Source organism: Salmo trutta, unplaced genomic scaffold (assembly GCF_901001165.1).
Source record: "Salmo trutta unplaced genomic scaffold, fSalTru1.1, whole genome shotgun sequence".
In the NCBI taxonomy this organism is placed as follows: Eukaryota; Metazoa; Chordata; class Actinopteri; order Salmoniformes; family Salmonidae; genus Salmo; species Salmo trutta.
In genome coordinates this window covers 102,501-120,000 of record NW_021822775.1, presented here as the reverse complement: position 1 = coordinate 120,000, position 17,500 = coordinate 102,501, and the positions used below count along the sequence as shown (strand labels likewise).

At 47.2% G+C, this 17,500-nt stretch overlaps 1 protein-coding gene across 1 annotated transcript in view; it reads right to left on the bottom strand.

Annotated features, from left to right (window-relative positions):
* The window catches only part of LOC115184299 (trichohyalin), a gene marked incomplete at its 3' end in the record, with an annotated part of 61,518 nt that overhangs the window by 38,409 nt on the left and 5,609 nt on the right, over positions 1 to 17,500 (bottom strand). Inside the window, exons 2-8 of the mRNA XM_029745328.1 lie at positions 13,581 to 13,751; positions 13,125 to 13,493; positions 12,561 to 12,782; positions 5,313 to 5,448; positions 4,567 to 4,718; positions 4,174 to 4,312; positions 3,779 to 4,107 (exon numbers count right to left, since the gene is read on the bottom strand). Of these exons, the coding sequence (XP_029601188.1) occupies positions 3,779 to 4,107; positions 4,174 to 4,312; positions 4,567 to 4,718; positions 5,313 to 5,448; positions 12,561 to 12,782; positions 13,125 to 13,493; positions 13,581 to 13,751 (1,518 nt within the window). The remainder of the gene's footprint in view (positions 1 to 3,778; positions 4,108 to 4,173; positions 4,313 to 4,566; positions 4,719 to 5,312; positions 5,449 to 12,560; positions 12,783 to 13,124; positions 13,494 to 13,580; positions 13,752 to 17,500) is intronic.

The following is a 17,500-nucleotide window of genomic DNA, read 5'->3' as shown; positions in this document are numbered from 1 at the left end:
CCTGGTTCCGTCTGGGACTCAGACTAGCTGTCTGTAATGTCTTCCTGGTTCTGTCTGGGACTCAGTCAGACTAGCTGTCTGTAATGTCTTCCTGGTTCTGTCTGGGACTCAGACTAGCTGTCTGTAATGTCTTCCTGGTTCTGTCTGAGACTCAGACTAGCTGTCTGTAATGTCTTCCTGGTTCTGTCTGGGACTCAGTCAGACTAGCTGTCTGTAATGTCTTCCTGGTTCTGTCTGGGACTCAGTCAGACTAGCTGTCTGTAATGTCTTCCTGGTTCTGTCTGGGACTCAGTCAGACTAGCTGTCTGTAATGTCTTCCTGGTTCTGTCTGGGACTCAGACTAGCTGTCTGTAATGTCTTCCTGGTTCTGTCTGGGACTCAGTCAGACTAGCTGTCTGTAATGTCTTCCTGGTTCTGTCTGGGACTCAGTCAGACTAACTGTCTGTAATGTCTTCCTGGTTCTGTCTGAGACTCAGACTAGCTGTCTGTAATGACTTCCTGGTTCTGTCTGGGACTCAGTCAGACTAGCTGTCTGTAATGTCTTCCTGGTTCTGTCTGGGACTCAGACTAGCTGTCTGTAATGTCTTCCTGGTTCTGTCTGGGACTCAGTCAGACTAACTGTCTGTAATGTCTTCCTGGTTCTGTCTAGGACTCAGTCAGACTAGCTGTCTGTAATGTCTTCCTGGTTCTGTCTGGGACTCAGACTAGCTGTCTGTAATGTCTTCCTGGTTCTGTCTGGGACTCAGTCAGACTAGCTGTCTGTAATGTCTTCCTGGTTCTGTCTGGGACTCAGTCAGACTAGCTGTCTGTAATGTCTTCCTGGTTCTGTCTGGGACTCAGACTAGCTGTCTGTAATATCTTCCTGGTTCTGTCTGGGACTCAGACTAGCTGTCTGTAATGTCTTCCTGGTTCTGTCTGGGACTCAGACTAGCTGTCTGTAATGTCTTCCTGGTTCTGTCTGGGACTCAGTCAGACTAGCTGTCTGTAATATCTTCCTGGTTCTGTCTGGGACTCAGACTAGCTGTCTGTAATGTCTTCCTGGTTCTGTCTGGGACTCAGACTAGCTGTCTGTAATGTCTTCCTGGTTCTGTCTGGGACTCAGTCAGACTAGCTGTCTGTAATGTCTTCCTGGTTCTGTCTGGGACTCAGACTAGCTGTCTGTAATGTCTTCCTGGTTCTGTCTGGGACTCAGTCAGACTAGCTGTCTGTAATGTCTTCCTGGTTCCGTCTGGGACTCAGTCAGACTAGCTGTCTGTAAAGTCTTCCTGGTTCTGTCTGGGACTCAGACTAGCTGTCTGTAATGTCTTCCTGGTTCTGTCTGGGACTCAGTCAGACTAGCTGTCTGTAATGTCTTCCTGGTTCCTTCTGGGACTCAGTCAGACTAGCTGTCTGTAATGTCTTCCTGGTTCCGTCTGGGACTCAGTCAGACTAGCTGTCTGTAATGTCTTCCTGGTTCTGTCTGGGACTCAGACTAGCTGTCTGTAATGTCTTCCTGGTTCCGTCTGGGACTCAGACTAGCTGTCTGTAATGTCTTCCTGGTTCTGTCTGGGACTCAGTCAGACTAGCTGTCTGTAATGTCTTCCTGGTTCTGTCTGAGACTCAGACTAGCTGTCTGTAATGTCTTCCTGGTTCTGTCTGGGACTCAGACTAGCTGTCTGTAATGTCTTCCTGGTTCTGTCTGGGACTCAGTCAGACTAGCTGTCTGTAATGTCTTCCTGGTTCTGTCTGAGACTCAGACTAGCTGTCTGTAATGTCTTCCTGGTTCTGTCTGGGACTCAGTCAGACTAGCTGTCTGTAATGTCTTCCTGGTTCTGTCTGGGACTCAGTCAGACTAGCTGTCTGTAATGTCTTCCTGGTTCTGTCTGGGACTTGGATTAGCTGTCTGTAATGTCTTCCTGGTTCTGTCTGGGACTCAGACTAGCTGTCTGTAATGTCTTTCTGGTTCTGTCTGGGACTCAGTCAGACTAGCTGTCTGTAATGTCTTCCTGGTTCCGTCTGGGACTCAGTCAGACTAGCTGTCTGTAATGTCTTCCTGGTTCTGTCTGGGACTCAGTCAGACTAGCTGTCTGTAATGTCTTCCTGGTTCTGTCTGGGACTCAGTCAGACTAGCTGTCTGTAATGTCTTCCTGGTTCTGTCTGGGACTCGGATTAGCTGTCTGTAATGTCTTCCTGGTTCTGTCTGGGACTCAGACTAGCTGTCTGTAATGTCTTTCTGGTTCTGTCTGGGACTCAGTCAGACTAGCTGTCTGTAATGTCTTCCTGGTTCCTTCTGGGACTCAGTCAGACTAGCTGTCTGTAATGTCTTTCTGGTTCTGTCTGGGACTCAGTCAGACTAGCTGTCTGTAATGTCTTCCTGGTTCTGTCTGGGACTCAGTCAGACTAGCTGTCTGTAATGTCTTCCTGGTTCCGTCTGGGACTCAGACTAGCTGTCTGTAATGACTTCCTGGTTCTGTCTGGGACTCAGTCAGACTAGCTGTCTGTAATGTCTTCCTGGTTCTGTCTGGGACTCAGACTAGCTGTCTGTAATGTCTTCCTGGTTCCGTCTGGGACTCAGTCAGACTAGCTGTCTGTAATGTCTTTCTGGTTCTGTCTGGGACTCAGTCAGACTAGCTGTCTGTAATGTCTTCCTGGTTCTGTCTGGGACTCAGTCAGACTAGCTGTCTGTAATGTCTTCCTGGTTCTGTCTGAGACTCAGACTAGCTGTCTGTAATGTCTTCCTGGTTCTGTCTGGGACTCAGTCAGACTAGCTGTCTGTAATGTCTTCCTGGTTCTGTCTGGGACTCAGTCAGACTAGCTGTCTGTAATGTCTTCCTGGTTCTGTCTGGGACTCAGACTAGCTGTCTGTAATGACTTCCTGGTTCTGTCTGGGACTCAGACTAGCTGTCTGTAATGTCTTCCTGGTTCTGTCTGGGACTCAGTCAGACTAACTGTCTGTAATGACTTCCTGGTTCCGTCTGGGACTCAGACTAGCTGTATGTAATGTCTTCCTGGTTCCGTCTGGGACTCAGACTAGCTGTTTGTAATGTCTTCCTGGTTCTGTCTGGGACTCAGACTAGCTGTCTGTAATGACTTCCTGGTTCCGTCTGGGACTCAGACTAGCTGTCTGTAATGACTTCCTGGTTCCGTCTGGGACTCAGTCAGACTAGCTGTCTGTAATGTCGTCCTGGTTCTGTCTGGGACTCAGTCAGACTAGCTGTCTGTAATGTCTTCCTGGTTCCGTCTGGGACTCAGACTAGCTGTCTGTAATGTCTTCCTGGTTCTGTCTGGGACTCAGACTAGCTGTCTGTAATGTCTTTCTGGTTCTGTCTGGGACTCAGACTAGCTGTCTGTAATGTCTTCCTGGTTCTGTCTGGGACTCAGACTAACTGTCTGTAATGTCTTCCTGGTTCTGTCTGGGACTCAGACTAGCTGTCTGTAATGTCTTCCTGGTTCTGTCTGGGACTCAGACTAACTGTCTGTAATGTCTTCCTGGTTCTGTCTGGGACTCAGACTAGCTGTCTGTAATGTCTTTCTGGTTCTGTCTGGGACTCAGACTAGCTGTCTGTAATGTCTTCCTGGTTCTGTCTGGGACTCAGACTAACTGTCTGTAATGTCTTCCTGGTTCTGTCTGGGACTCAGACTAACTGTCTGTAATGTCTTCCTGGTTCCGTCTGGGACTCAGACTAGCTGTCTGTAATGTCTTCCTGGTTCTGTCTGGGACTCAGTCAGACTAGCTGTCTGTAATGTCTTCCTGGTTCCCGTCTGGGACTCAGACTAGCTGTCTGTAATTGTTTGTTACCTCTTGGTTTTTCCTCAGTGCTTCCTGGGCGTTGTGGAGTTCAGCCGCGTGTTTCCTCATGACCTCTTCAATCGCTCTCTTCACCTGATCCTTCAATCTCTTCCTTTCCTCCTCCGCCTGATCTTTCAATCGCTTTCTCTCTACCTCCGCCTGCTCTGACAATTTCTTCTTCTCCTTGTTCAGACTCTCTCTCTCCTCCTCCACTCGCTCCGTGTTTCCTTCCATCTGGGTTGCCGCCGTTCCTCTCTCTTCTTCTCTCTCTTTCTGCAGTCTGTCTCTCTCTTCTTCTCTTTCTTTCTGCAGGCGTTCAATCTCTTCTTCTCTTTCTTTCTGCAGTCTGTCTCTCTCTTCTTCTCTTTCTTTCTGCAGTCTGTCTCTCTCTTCTTCTCTTTCTTTCTGCAGTCTGTCTCTCTCTTCCTGCATCTCTTTTTGCATTTGTTCCTTCTCCACCTCTGCGTGTTTCCGTTCTCTCCGGAGCTCCTCTGACTGAGCCCTCACCATCTCAGAGCGCAGACTAGCCAAAGCCTCCGCATGCTGGACACGCGCACACACACACACGCGCACACACACACACACACACACACACACACACACACACACACACACACACACACACACGCGCACACACACACACACACACACACACACGGTCAGAATGTTGTCACATTACTGGGTTTCATTCAAAGTTAAAAGTTGGTGTGTGTGTGTGTGTGTGTGTGTGTGTGTGTGTGTGTGTGTGTGTGTGTGTGTGTGTGTGTGTGTGTGTGTGTGTGTGTGTGTGTGTGTACCTGTCGTATCTGCCTGGTGTGGTCGTTGTTCCTCCCACTGCTCTGTAACTCCAGCTCTCTGTTCCTGCTCTGCAGTTTGTTCACCTGACCTTTCAACTCCTCCACGTTCACACACACACACCCCTCACACACACCACGACTCAGCAGCTCCTCTGATACACACACACACACACGGAATGCACAAATACGTTCACAGAAGGACATACACATTACATTTTTAAACTCCTTTATTGATTGATTGATTGATAAAATTATTGAATGGTTGGTTGATTTATTGATTAGTGGATTGATGTATTAATTTATTAATTTATTAATTGGTTGATTGATTCTTAGATTGTTTTATTAATGTATTGATGTATTAATTAATTTATTAATTGATTAATTGGTTGATTGATTCTTAGATTGTTTTATGAATGTATTAATGTATTAATTGATTAATTGGTTGATTGGTTGTTTGATTCTTAGATTGTTTTATTAATGTATTGATGTATTAATTAATTTATTAATTGATTAATTGGTTGATTAATTCTTAGATTTTTTTATTAATGTATTGATGAATTCATTTATTAATTGATTGATTGATTGGTTGGTTGATGTATTGATTGATTGGTTGATTGATTGATTTATTGAGTGATTGGTTGATTGGTTGATTGGTTGACTGGTTGATTGATTGGTTGATTGGTTGATTGATTGGTTGATTGGTTGATTGGTTGGTTGATTGATTGATTGGTTGATTGATTGATTACCTGATTTGCTCTGCAGCTCCTCCTCCTGCAGCAGTAATCGCTCTTTGGCCACGACTAACTCCTCCCATGCCCTCTTAGCCCCACCTTCTGCCTCCGAGACACGCCTCCTCCCCGACTCTAACTCCTCCTCCAGGTCCTAGAGAGAGAGAGAGAGAGATGGTAGGAAGTAGAGGGTGAGGTTCACACAGGGAAACCAACAGCAGCAAGGCTGGAAGGATGAATACACAGGAAACAGCATCACTGGCAAATTAAAGACTAGGAATCTCTATTCATTCAGGGCCTGTGTGTGTGTTGTGTGTGTGTGTGTGTGTGTGTGTGTGTGTGTGTGTGTGTGTGTGTGTGGTGTGTGTGTGTGTGTGTGTGTGTGTGTGTGTGTGTGTGTGTGTGGTTTGACTATCACTGTGGGTACCAGTAGTCTTCAAAAGGATAGCAAAACAAGGGGGACATTTCGTCGGTCCCCACAAGGAAAAAATGCTATTTTAGGCTTTTGGGTTAGGATTAGAGTTAGGATAAGGGGTTAGAGTTAGGATAAGGAGTTAGGGTTAGAGTTAGGATTAGGGGTTAGAGTTAGGATAAGGGGTTAGGTTTAGGGCTTAGAGTTAGGGGTTAGGTTTAGAGTTAGGTTTAGGGGTTAGAGTTAGGATAAGGGGTTAGGGTTAGAGTTAGGATTAGGATTAGGGGTTAGGTTAAGGGGTTAGAGTTAGGATAAGGGGTTAGAGTTAGGATAAGGGGTTAGAGTTAGGGTTAGGGGTTAGGTTTAGAGTTAGGTTTAAGGGTTAGGGGTTAGGTTTAGAGTTAGGGTTAGGGGTTAGGTTTAGAGTTAGGGGTTAGGGGTTAGGTTTAGAGTTAGGGTTAGGTTTAGAGTTAGGGTTAGGGGTTAGGTTTAGAGTTAGGGTTAGGGGTTAGGTTTAGGGGTTAGGGTTAGGTTTAGAGTTAGGGGTTAGGTTTAGAGAAAGGGTTAGGGGTTAGGTTTAGAGTTAGGGTTAGGGGTTAGGTTTAGAGTTAGGGGTTAGGGGTTAGGTTTAGAGTTAGGGTTAGGGGTTAGGTTTAGAGTTAGGGGTTAGGGGTTAGGTTTAGAGTTAGGGGTTAGGGGTTAGGTTTAGAGTTAGGGTTAGGGGTTAGGTTTAGAGTTAGGATAAGGGGTTAGGTTTAGAGTTAGGGGTTAGGGGTTAGGTTTAGAGTTAGGGTTAGGGGTTAGGTTTAGGGGTTAGGTTTAGAGTTAGGTTTAGGGTTAGGGGTTAGAGTTAGGATAAGGGGTTAGGTTTAGAGTTAGGGTTAGGTTTAGTGTTAGAATAGGGGTTAGGTTTAGTGTTTGGATAAGGTTTAGAGTTAGGATAAGGGGTTAGGTTTAGAGTTAGGGTTAGGGGTTAGCTTTAGAGTTAGGGTTAGGGGTTAGGTTTAGGGGTTAGGTTTAGAGAAAGGATTAAGGGTTAGCTTTAGAGTTAGGGTTAGGTTTAGAGTTAGGGGTTAGGGGTTAGGGTTATGTTTAGGGTTAGAGTTAGGGGTTAGGGTTAGGGGATAGGTTTAGAGTTAGGGTTAGAGTTAGGGGTTAGGGTTATGTTTAGGGTTAGAGTTAGGGGTTAGGGTTAGGGGTTAGGTTTAGGGTTAGGGGTTAGGTTTAGGGTTAGGGGTTAGGTTTAGAGTTAGGGGTTAGGTTTAGAGAAAGGATAAGGGGTTAGGTTTAGAGTCAGAGTTAGGTTTAGAGTTAGGGTTTAGGTTTAGAGTTAGGGTTAGGGGTTAGGTTTAGAGTTAGGGTTAGGGTTAGGTTTAGGGTTAGGGATTAGGTTTAAATTTTGTTTTTGGGCTTGGGGTTAGGATTACGGGTCAGGGAAAATATGATTTTGAATGGGAATAAAATGTTTTGGTCCCCAAAAGTATAGTAAAACCACCGTGTGAGTACCTGTATTCTAACCTGTTAGGGTGAGTACCTGTATTCTGTCCTGTTAGGGTGAGTACCTGTATTCTGTCCTGTTAGGGTGAGTACCTGTATTCTGTCCTGTTAGGGTGAGTACCTGTATTCTGTCCTGATAGGGTGAGTACCTGTATTCTGTCCTGTTAGGGTGAGTACCTGTATTCTGTCCTGTTAGGGTGAGTACCTGTATTCTGTCCTGTTAGGGTGAGTACCTGTATTCTGTCCTGTTAGGGTGAGAACCTGTATTCTGTCCTGTGAGGGTGAGTACCTGTATTCTGTCCTATTAGGGTGAGTACCTGTATTCTGTCCTGTTAGGGTGAGTACCTGTATTCTGTTCTGTTAGGGTGAGTACCTGTATTCTGTCCTGTTAGGGTGAGTACCTGTATTCTGTCCTGTTAGGGTGAGTACCTGTGTTCTGTCCTGTTAGGGTAAGTACCTGTGTTCTGTCCTGTTAGGGTGAGTACCTGTATTCTGTCCTGTATTCTGTCCTGTTAGGGTGAGTACCTGTGTTCTGTCCTGTTAGGGTAAGTACCTGTATCCTGTCCTGTTAGGGTGAGTACCTGCATTCTGTCCTGTTAGGGTGAGTACCTGTATTCTGTCCTGTTAGGGTGAGTACCTGTATTCTGTCCTGTTAGTTTGAGTACCTATATTCTAACCTGTTAGGGTGAGTACCTGTATTCTGTCCTGTTAGGGCGAGTACCTGTATTCTGTCCTGTTAGGGTGAGTACCTGTATTCTGTCCTGTTAGGGTGAGTACCTGTATTCTGCCCAGTTAGGGTGAGTACCTGTATTCTGTCCTGTTAGGGTGAGTACCTGTATTCTAACCTGTTAGGGTGAGTACCTGTATTCTGTCCTGTTAGTTTGAGTACCTGTATTCTGTCCTGTTAGGGTGAGTACCTGTATTCTGTCCTGTATTCTGTCCTGTTAGGGTGAGTACCTGTATTCTGTCCTGTTAGGGTGAGTACCTGTATTCTGCCCTGTTAGGGTGAGTACCTGTATTCTGTCCTGTTAGGGTGAGCACCTGTATTCTGTCCTGTATTCTGTCCTGTTAGGGTGAGTACCTGTATTCTGTCCTGTATTCTGTCCTGTTAGGGTGTGTACCTGTATTCTGTCCTGTTAGGGTGAGTACCTGTATTCTGTCCTGTTAGGGTGAGTACCTGTATTATGTCCTGTTAGGGTGAGTACCTTCTGTCCTGTATTCTGTCCTGTTAGGGTGAGTACCTGTATTCTGTCCTGTATTCTGTCCTGTTAGGGTGAGTACCTGTATTCTGTCCTGTTAGGGTGAGTACCTGTATTCTGCCCTGTTAGGGTGAGTACCTGTATTCTGTCCTGTTAGGGTGAGTACCTGTATTCTGTCCTGTTAGGGTGAGTACCTGTATTCTGTCCTGTTAGGGTGAGTACCTGTATTGTGTCCTGTTAGGGTGAGTACCTGTATTCTGTCCTGTATTCTGTCCTGTTAGGGTGAGTACCTGTATTCTGTCCTGTATTCTGTTCTGTTAGGGTGAGTACCTGTATTCTGTCCTGTTAGGGTGAGTACCTGTATTCTGTCCTGTTAGGGTGAGTACCTGTATTCTGTCCTGTTAGGGTGAGTACCTGTATTCTGTCCTGTTAGGGTGAGTACCTGTATTCTGTCCTGTTAGGGTGAGTACCTGTATTCTGTCCTGTATTCTGTCCTGTTAGGGTGAGTACCTGTATTCTGTCCTGTATTCTGACCTGTTAGGGTGAGTACCTGTATTCTGTCCTGTTAGGGTGAGTACCTGTATTCTGTCCTGTTAGGGTGAGTACCTATATTCAGTCCTGTATTCTGTCCTGTTAGGGTGAGTACCTGTATTCTGTCCTGTTAGGGTGAGTACCTGTATTCTGTCCTGTTAGGGTGAGTACCTGTATTCTGTCCTGTATTCTGACCTGTTAGGGTGAGTACCTGTATTCTGTCCTGTATTCTGTCCTGTATTCTGTCCTGTTAGGGTGAGTACCTGTATTCTGTCCTGTTAGGGTGAGTACCTGTATTCTGTCCTGTTAGGGTGAGTACCTGTATTCTAACCTGTTAGGGTGAGTACCTGTATTCTGTCCTGTTAGTTTGAGTACCTGTATTCTGTCCTGTTAGGGTGAGTACCTGTATTCTGTCCTGTTAGGGTGAGTACCTGTATTCTGTCCTGTATTCTGTCCTGTTAGGGTGAGTACCTGTATTCTGTCCTGTTAGGGTGAGTACCTGTATTCTGCCCTGTTAGGGTGAGTACCTGTATTCTGTCCTGTTAGGGTGAGCACCTGTATTCTGTCCTGTATTCTGTCCTGTTAGGGTGAGTACCTGTATTCTGTCCTGTATTCTGTCCTGTTAAGGTGTGTACCTGTATTCTGTCCTGTTAGGGTGAGTACCTGTATTCTGTCCTGTTAGGGTGAGTACCTGTATTATGTCCTGTTAGGGTGAGTACCTTCTGTCCTGTATTCTGTCCTGTTAGGGTGAGTACCTGTATTCTGTCCTGTATTCTGTCCTGTTAGGGTGAGTACCTGTATTCTGTCCTGTTAGGGTGAGTACCTGTATTCTGCCCTGTTAGGGTGAGTACCTGTATTCTGTCCTGTTAGGGTGAGTACCTGTATTCTGTCCTGTTAGGGTGAGTACCTGTATTCTGTCCTGTTAGGGTGAGTACCTGTATTGTGTCCTGTTAGGGTGAGTACCTGTATTCTGTCCTGTATTCTGTCCTGTTAGGGTGAGTACCTGTATTCTGTCCTGTATTCTGTCCTGTATTCTGTCCTGTTAGGGTGAGTACCTGTATTCTGTCCTGTTAGGGTGAGTACCTGTATTCTGTCCTGTTAGGGTGAGTACCTGTATTCTGTCCTGTATTCTGACCTGTTAGGGTGAGTACCTGTATTCTGTCCTGTATTCTGTCCTGTATTCTGTCCTGTTAGGGTGAGTACCTGTATTCTGTCCTGTTAGGGTGAGTACCTGTATTCTGTCCTGTTAGGGTGAGTACCTGTATTCTAACCTGTTAGGGTGAGTACCTGTATTCTGTCCTGTTAGTTTGAGTACCTGTATTCTGTCCTGTTAGGGTGAGTACCTGTATTCTGTCCTGTTAGGGTGAGTACCTGTATTCTGTCCTGTATTCTGTCCTGTTAGGGTGAGTACCTGTATTCTGTCCTGTTAGGGTGAGTACCTGTATTCTGCCCTGTTAGGGTGAGTACCTGTATTCTGTCCTGTTAGGGTGAGCACCTGTATTCTGTCCTGTATTCTGTCCTGTTAGGGTGAGTACCTGTATTCTGTCCTGTATTCTGTCCTGTTAAGGTGTGTACCTGTATTCTGTCCTGTTAGGGTGAGTACCTGTATTCTGTCCTGTTAGGGTGAGTACCTGTATTATGTCCTGTTAGGGTGAGTACCTTCTGTCCTGTATTCTGTCCTGTTAGGGTGAGTACCTGTATTCTGTCCTGTATTCTGTCCTGTTAGGGTGAGTACCTGTATTCTGTCCTGTTAGGGTGAGTACCTGTATTCTGCCCTGTTAGGGTGAGTACCTGTATTCTGTCCTGTTAGGGTGAGTACCTGTATTCTGTCCTGTTAGGGTGAGTACCTGTATTCTGTCCTGTTAGGGTGAGTACCTGTATTGTGTCCTGTTAGGGTGAGTACCTGTATTCTGTCCTGTATTCTGTCCTGTTAGGGTGAGTACCTGTATTCTGTCCTGTATTCTGTCCTGTATTCTGTCCTGTTAGGGTGAGTACCTGTATTCTGTCCTGTTAGGGTGAGTACCTGTATTATGTCCTGTTAGGGTGAATACCTTCTGTCCTGTATTCTGTCCTGTTAGGGTGAGTACCTGTATTCTGTCCTGTATTCTGTCCTGTTAGGGTGAGTACCTGTATTCTGTACTGTTAGGGTGAGTACCTGTATTCTGCCCTGTTAGGGTGAGTACCTGTATTCTGTCCTGTTAGGGTGAGTGCCTGTATTCTGTCCTGTTAGGGTGAGTACCTGTATTCTGTCCTGTTAGGGTGAGTACCTGTATTGTGTCCTGTTAGGGTGAGTACCTGTATTCTGTCCTGTATTCTGTCCTGTTAGGGTGAGTACCTGTATTCTGTCCTGTATTCTGTTCTGTTAGGGTGAGTACCTGTATTCTGTCCTGTTAGGGTGAGTACCTGTATTCTGTCCTGTTAGGGTGAGTACCTGTATTCTGTCCTGTTAGGGTGAGTACCTGTATTCTGTCCTGTTAGGGTGAGTACCTGTATTCTGTCCTGTATTCTGTCCTGTTAGGGTGAGTACCTGTATTCTGTCCTGTATTCTGACCTGTTAGGGTGAGTACCTGTATTCTGTCCTGTTAGGGTGAGTACCTATATTCAGTCCTGTATTCTGTCCTGTTAGGGTGAGTACCTGTATTCTGTCCTGTTAGGGTGAGTACCTGTATTCTGTCCTGTTAGGGTGAGTACCTGTATTCTGTCCTGTATTCTGACCTGTTAGGGTGAGTACCTGTATTCTGTCCTGTTAGGGTGAGTACCTGTATTCTGTCCTGTATTCTGTCCTGTATTCTGTCCTGTTAGGGTGAGTACCTGTATTCTGTCCTGTTAGGGTGAGTACCTGTATTCTGTCCTGTATTCTGTCTTGTTAGGGTGAGTACCTGCATTCTGTCCTGTTAGGGTGAGTACCTGTATTCTGTCCTGTTAAGGTGAGTACCTGTATTCTGTCCTGTATTCTGTCCTGTTAGGGTGAGTACCTGTATTCTGCCCTGTTAGGGTGAGTACCTGTATTCTGTCCTGTATTCTGTCCTGTTAGGGTGAGTACCTGTATTCTGTCCTGTTAGAGTGAGTACCTGTATTCTGTCCTGTTAGGGTGCGTACCTGTATTCTGTCCTGTGAGGGTGAGTACCTGTATTCTGTCCAGTTAGGGTGAGTACCTGTATTCTGTCCTGTTAGGGTGAGTACCTGTATTCTGTCCTGTATTCTGTCCTGTTAGGTTGAGTACCTGTATTCTGTCCTGTTAGGGTGAGTACCTGTATTCTGTCCTGTTAGGGTGAGTACCTGTATTCTGTCCTGTTAGGGTGCGTACCTGTATTCTGTCCTGTATTCTGTCCTGTTAGGGTGAGTACCTGTATTCTGTCCTGTTAGGGTGAGTACCTGTATTATGTCCTGTTAGGGTGAGTACCTGTATTCTGTCCAGTTAGGGTGAGTACCTGTATTCTGTCCTGTTAGGGTGAGTACCTGTATTCTGTCCTGTTAGGGTGAGTACCTGTATTCTGTCCTGTTAGGGTGCGTACCTGTATTCTGTCCTGTTAGGGTGAGTACCTGTATTCTGTCCTGTTAAGGTGAGTACCTGTATTCTGTCCTGTTAAGGTGAGTACCTGTATTCTGTCCTGTTAGGGTGAGTACCTGTATTCTGTCCTGTAGTTTGGCAGCGTGTCTCTTGCTCTCGTTGAGTCGCTGCAGACTGCCCTCCATGTCTCCCTCCGCCTTCCTCACTCTCTCTCTCAGTACTGTACTCATCCCTCTCTTCTCCTCCTCCTCTCTCGCCTCCCACTGCCGTCTCTCCTCCCTGCACGCCTCCTCCATGCTTCTCTTCTCCTCCTCCTTCTCCTCTGTCACCTCCTTCATCTGCCTCTCCCACTTCTCCCTCTCCTCTCTCACCGCTCTCTCCCTCTCCCACTTCTCCCTCTCCTCTCTCACTGCTCTCTCCCTCTCCCATTCCTCCCTCTCCTCTCTCACTGCTCTCTCCCTCTCCCATTCCTCCCTCTCCTCTCTCACCGCTCTCTCCCTCTCCCACTTCTCCCTCTCCTCTCTCACTGCTCTCTCCCTCTCCTCTCTCACTGCTCTCTCCCTCTCCCATTCCTCCCGCTCCTCTCTCACTGCTCTCTCCCTCTCCTCTCTCACTGCTCTCTCCCTCTCCCATTCCTCCCGCTCCTCTCTCACTGCTCTCTCCCTCTCCCACTTCTCCCTCTCCTCTCTCACTGCTCTCTCCCTCTCTTCCTCCGCTTGCTCCTTCCCTTTCCTCAGAGTCTTCACCTCCTCCGAGAGGAGTCGCATTCTCTCCGTCTCCTCCTCTTTCCCCCTCCCTCGCTCCTCTTCTCCTTTCCTCCGTAGTTCGTCACATTGAACCTCCAGGCAATGTGCGGACTCCCCAGCCGTCTCCAGTTCTCTCCCCAGTCGGAGGCTCTCGTCGTGGGCCGTGTTGAGTCGGGCCCGGGCCTCCTGTCTCTCCAGCTCCAGGGCTTGGAGCTTTTCCTCGTAGTCCCTCCTCAGCTCTGCCTCTACCCCACGATCCCTCTCCTCTACCTGGACACGGTAGTTCTCGAAGTCTCCCTGAACCTGGAGGTGAAGACCCACGCAGTTAAATTAACCTGTGGAGATCCACACTGGTACAGACTTGGGGTGATAGACGGACAGAACGGATACCTGAGCTAGAGTTTCCCGCAGCTCCGAGAGGCGTGTCCTGAGCACTACCGACTCCTCCCCGTCGGTACATGTCTCCGCGGTAACCCGCCTCAGCTCTTCCTGGTGGGCGTGGCTGACGGCCTGGAGGGCCGCCTCCTGCTCTTCGTTCTTAGTGTTCAGAGAATAGATCACCTGTCGTTTCCATTTAAAAAAGGAGGGGGAGGAAGGAGGATAGACAAGAGGAAGGGAGATTCATTTTCAGGTTCAAAGGTCTAATCGATATGTATGTTTTTAAAGCCCAAACAACTACCTCTCCCCTACTGTATTTATTTATTTTGCTCCTTTGCACCCCACTATTTCTATTTCTACTTTGAACTTTCTTCTACTACAAATCTACCATTCCAGTGTTTTACTTGCTATATTGTATTTACTTTGCCACCATGGCCTATTTATTGCCTTTACCTCCCTTATCTCACCTCATTTGCTCACATTGAATATAGACTTATTTTTTCTACTGTATTATTGACTGTATGTTTTGTTTATTCCATGTGTAACTCTGTGTTGTTGTATGTTGTCAAACTGCTTTGCTTTATCTTGGCCAGGTCGCAGTTGTAAATGAGAGCTTGTTCTCAACTATCCAACATGGTTAAATAAAGGACTTGTTCTCAACTATATAGTATATCTACCGTGTCCTCCCAGTGGATGTATATAGTATATCTACCGTGTCCTCCCAGTGGATGTATATAGTATATCTACCGTGTCCTCCCAGTGGATGTATATAGTATATCTACCGTGTCCTCCCAGTGGATGTATATAGTATATCTACCGTGTCCTCCCAGTGGATGTATATAGTATATCTACCGTGTCCTCCCAGTGGATGTATATAGTATATCTACCGTGTCCTCCCAGTGGATGTATATAGTATATCTACCGTGTCCTCATCAGTGGATGTATATAGTATATCTACCGTGTCCTCCCAGTGGATGTATATAGTATATCTACCGTGTCCTCCCAGTGGATGTATATAGTATATCTACCGTGTCCTCCCAGTGGATGTATATAGTATATCTACCGTGTCCTCCCAGTGGATGTATATAGTATATCTACCGTGTCCTCCCAGTGGATGTATATAGTATATCTACCGTGTCCTCATCAGTGGATGTATATAGTATATCTACCGTGTCCTCCCAGTGGATGTATATAGTATATCTACCGTGTCCTCCCAGTGGATGTATATAGTATATCTACCGTGTCCTCCCAGTGGATGTATATAGTATATCTACCGTGTCCTCCCAGTGGATGTATATAGTATATCTACCGTGTCCTCCCAGTGGATGTATATAGTATATCTACCGTGTCTCCCAGTGGATGTATATAGTATATCTACCGTGTCCTCCCAGTGGATGTATATAGTATATCTACCGTGTCCTCCCAGTGTCATCCCAGGGATGTATATAGTATATCTACCGTGTCCTCCCAGTGGATGTATATAGTATATCTACCGTGTCCTCATCAGGGATGTATATAGTATATCTACCGTGTCCTCCCAGTGGATGTATATAGTCTATCTACCGTGTCCTCCCAGTGGATGTATATAGTATATCTACCGTGTCCTCCCAGTGGATGTATATAGTATATCTACCGTGTCCTCCCAGTGGATGTATATAGTATATCTACCGTGTCCTCCCAGTGGATGTATATAGTATATCTACCGTGTCCTCCCAGTGGATGTATATAGTATATCTACCGTGTCCTCCCAGTGGATGTATATAGTATATCTACCGTGTCCTCCCAGTGGATGTATATAGTATATCTACCGTGTCCTCCCAGTGGATGTATATAGTATATCTACCGTGTCCTCCCAGTGGCGTCATAGACTAGAACAGACCTGGACAACTCACTTTCCCTCTGGAGTGGGGTGTGTGTATGTGTGTGTGTGTGTGCGCGCGCGCACGTGTGTGTGCGTGCGCGCGCATGTCTGTGTCTGTGTGTGTGTGTGTGTGTGTGCGTGCGCGCGCGTGTCTGTGTGTGTGTGGGTGTGTGTGTGTGTGCGTGTGTGCGTGCGTGTCTGTGTGTGTGTGCGTGCGTGCGTGCGTGTCTGTGTGTGTGTGTGTGTGTGTGCGTGCGTGCGTGTCTGTGTGTGTGTGCGTGTACAAGCGAGGAGGATTTAATGGTGACGCCTCTCTGTCTGCGGTGCGGCTGGTACAGCAACGTCAGACATTCTGCGCGTGTCTCCCTCTCTCTCTCTCTCTCCCCCACCCTCCCCCTTAGTGGAGCCACACCATCCAGCCTGGACGCTGTCACCCTCCCTCTCTCTCTCTCTCTCTCCCCCCTCACCCTCCCCCACCCTCCCCCTTAATGGAGCCACACCATCCAGCCTGGACACTGTCACCCTCTCTCTCTCTCTCTCTCCCCCCTCACCCTCCCCCACCCTCCCCCTTAATGGAGTCACATCACCCAGCCTGGACGCTGTCACCCTCTCTCTCTCTCCCCCACCCTCCCCCTTAGTGGAGCCACACCATCCAGCCTGGACACTGTCACCCTCTCTCTCTCTCTCCCCCCTCACCCTCCCCCACCCTCCCCCTTAATGGAGTCACATCACCCAGCCTGGACGCTGTCACCCTCTCTCTCTCTCCCCCACCCTCCCCCTTAGTGGAGCCACACCATCCAGCCTGGACGCTGTCACCCTCTCTCTCTCTCTCTCTCTCCCCCCTCACCCTCCCCCACCCTCCCCCTTAATGGAGTCACATCACCCAGCCTAGACGCTGTCACCCTCTCTCTCTCTCCCCCCACCCTCCCCCTTAGTGGAGTCACATCACCCAGCCTAGACGCTGTCACCCCCCCCCCCCCCCCCCCCCCCCACATCACCCAGCCTAGATGCTGTTACCCAGATACCATCTGTAGTATTCGGTCGCCTACCAGGCTCTCTGTCCTCCTTCATACAGTATAACATGGACCCAGATACCATCTGTAGTATTCGGTCGCCTACCAGGCTCTCTGTCCTCCTTCATACAGTATAACATGGACCCAGATACCATCTGTATTATTCGGTCGCCTACCAGGCTCTCTGTCCTCCTTCATACAGTATAACATGGACCCAGATACCATCTGTAGTATTCGGTCGCCTACCAGGCTCTCTGTCCTCCTTCATACAGTATAACATGGACCCAGATACCATCTGTAGTATTAGGTCGCCTACCAGGCTCTCTGTCCTCCTTCATACAGTATAACATGGACCCAGATACCATCTGTAGTATTAGGTCGCCTACCAGGCTCTCTGTCCTCCTTCATACAGTATAACATGGACCCAGATACCATCTGTAGTATTCGGTCAACTACCAGGCTCTCTGTCCTCCTTCATACAGTATAACATGGACCCAGATACCATCTGTAGTATTAGGTCGCCTACCAGGCTCTCTGTCCTCCTTCATACAGTATAACATGGACCCAGATACCATCTGTAGTATTAGGTCGCCTACCAGGCTCTCTGTCCTCCTTCATACAGTATAACATGGACCCAGATACCATCTGTAGTATTAGGTCGCCTACCAGGCTCTCTGTCCTCCTTCATACAGTATAACATGGACCCAGATACCATCTGTATTATTCGGTCGCCTACCAGGCTCTCTGTCCTCCTTCATACAGTATAACATGGACCCAGATACCATCTGTAGTATTAGGTCGCCTACCAGGCTCTCTGTCCTCCTTCATACAGTATAACATGGACCCAGATACCATCTGTAGTATTCGGTCGCCTACCAGGCTCTCTGTCCTCCTTCATACAGTATAACATGGACCCAGATACCATCTGTATTATTCGGTCGCCTACCAGGCTCTCTGCCCTCCTTCATACAGGGTACTGGAGGAGTAGTTTAACCAGTAGTTTAATCAGTAGTTTAACCAGTAGTTTAATCGGTAGTTTAACCAGTAGTTTAACCAGT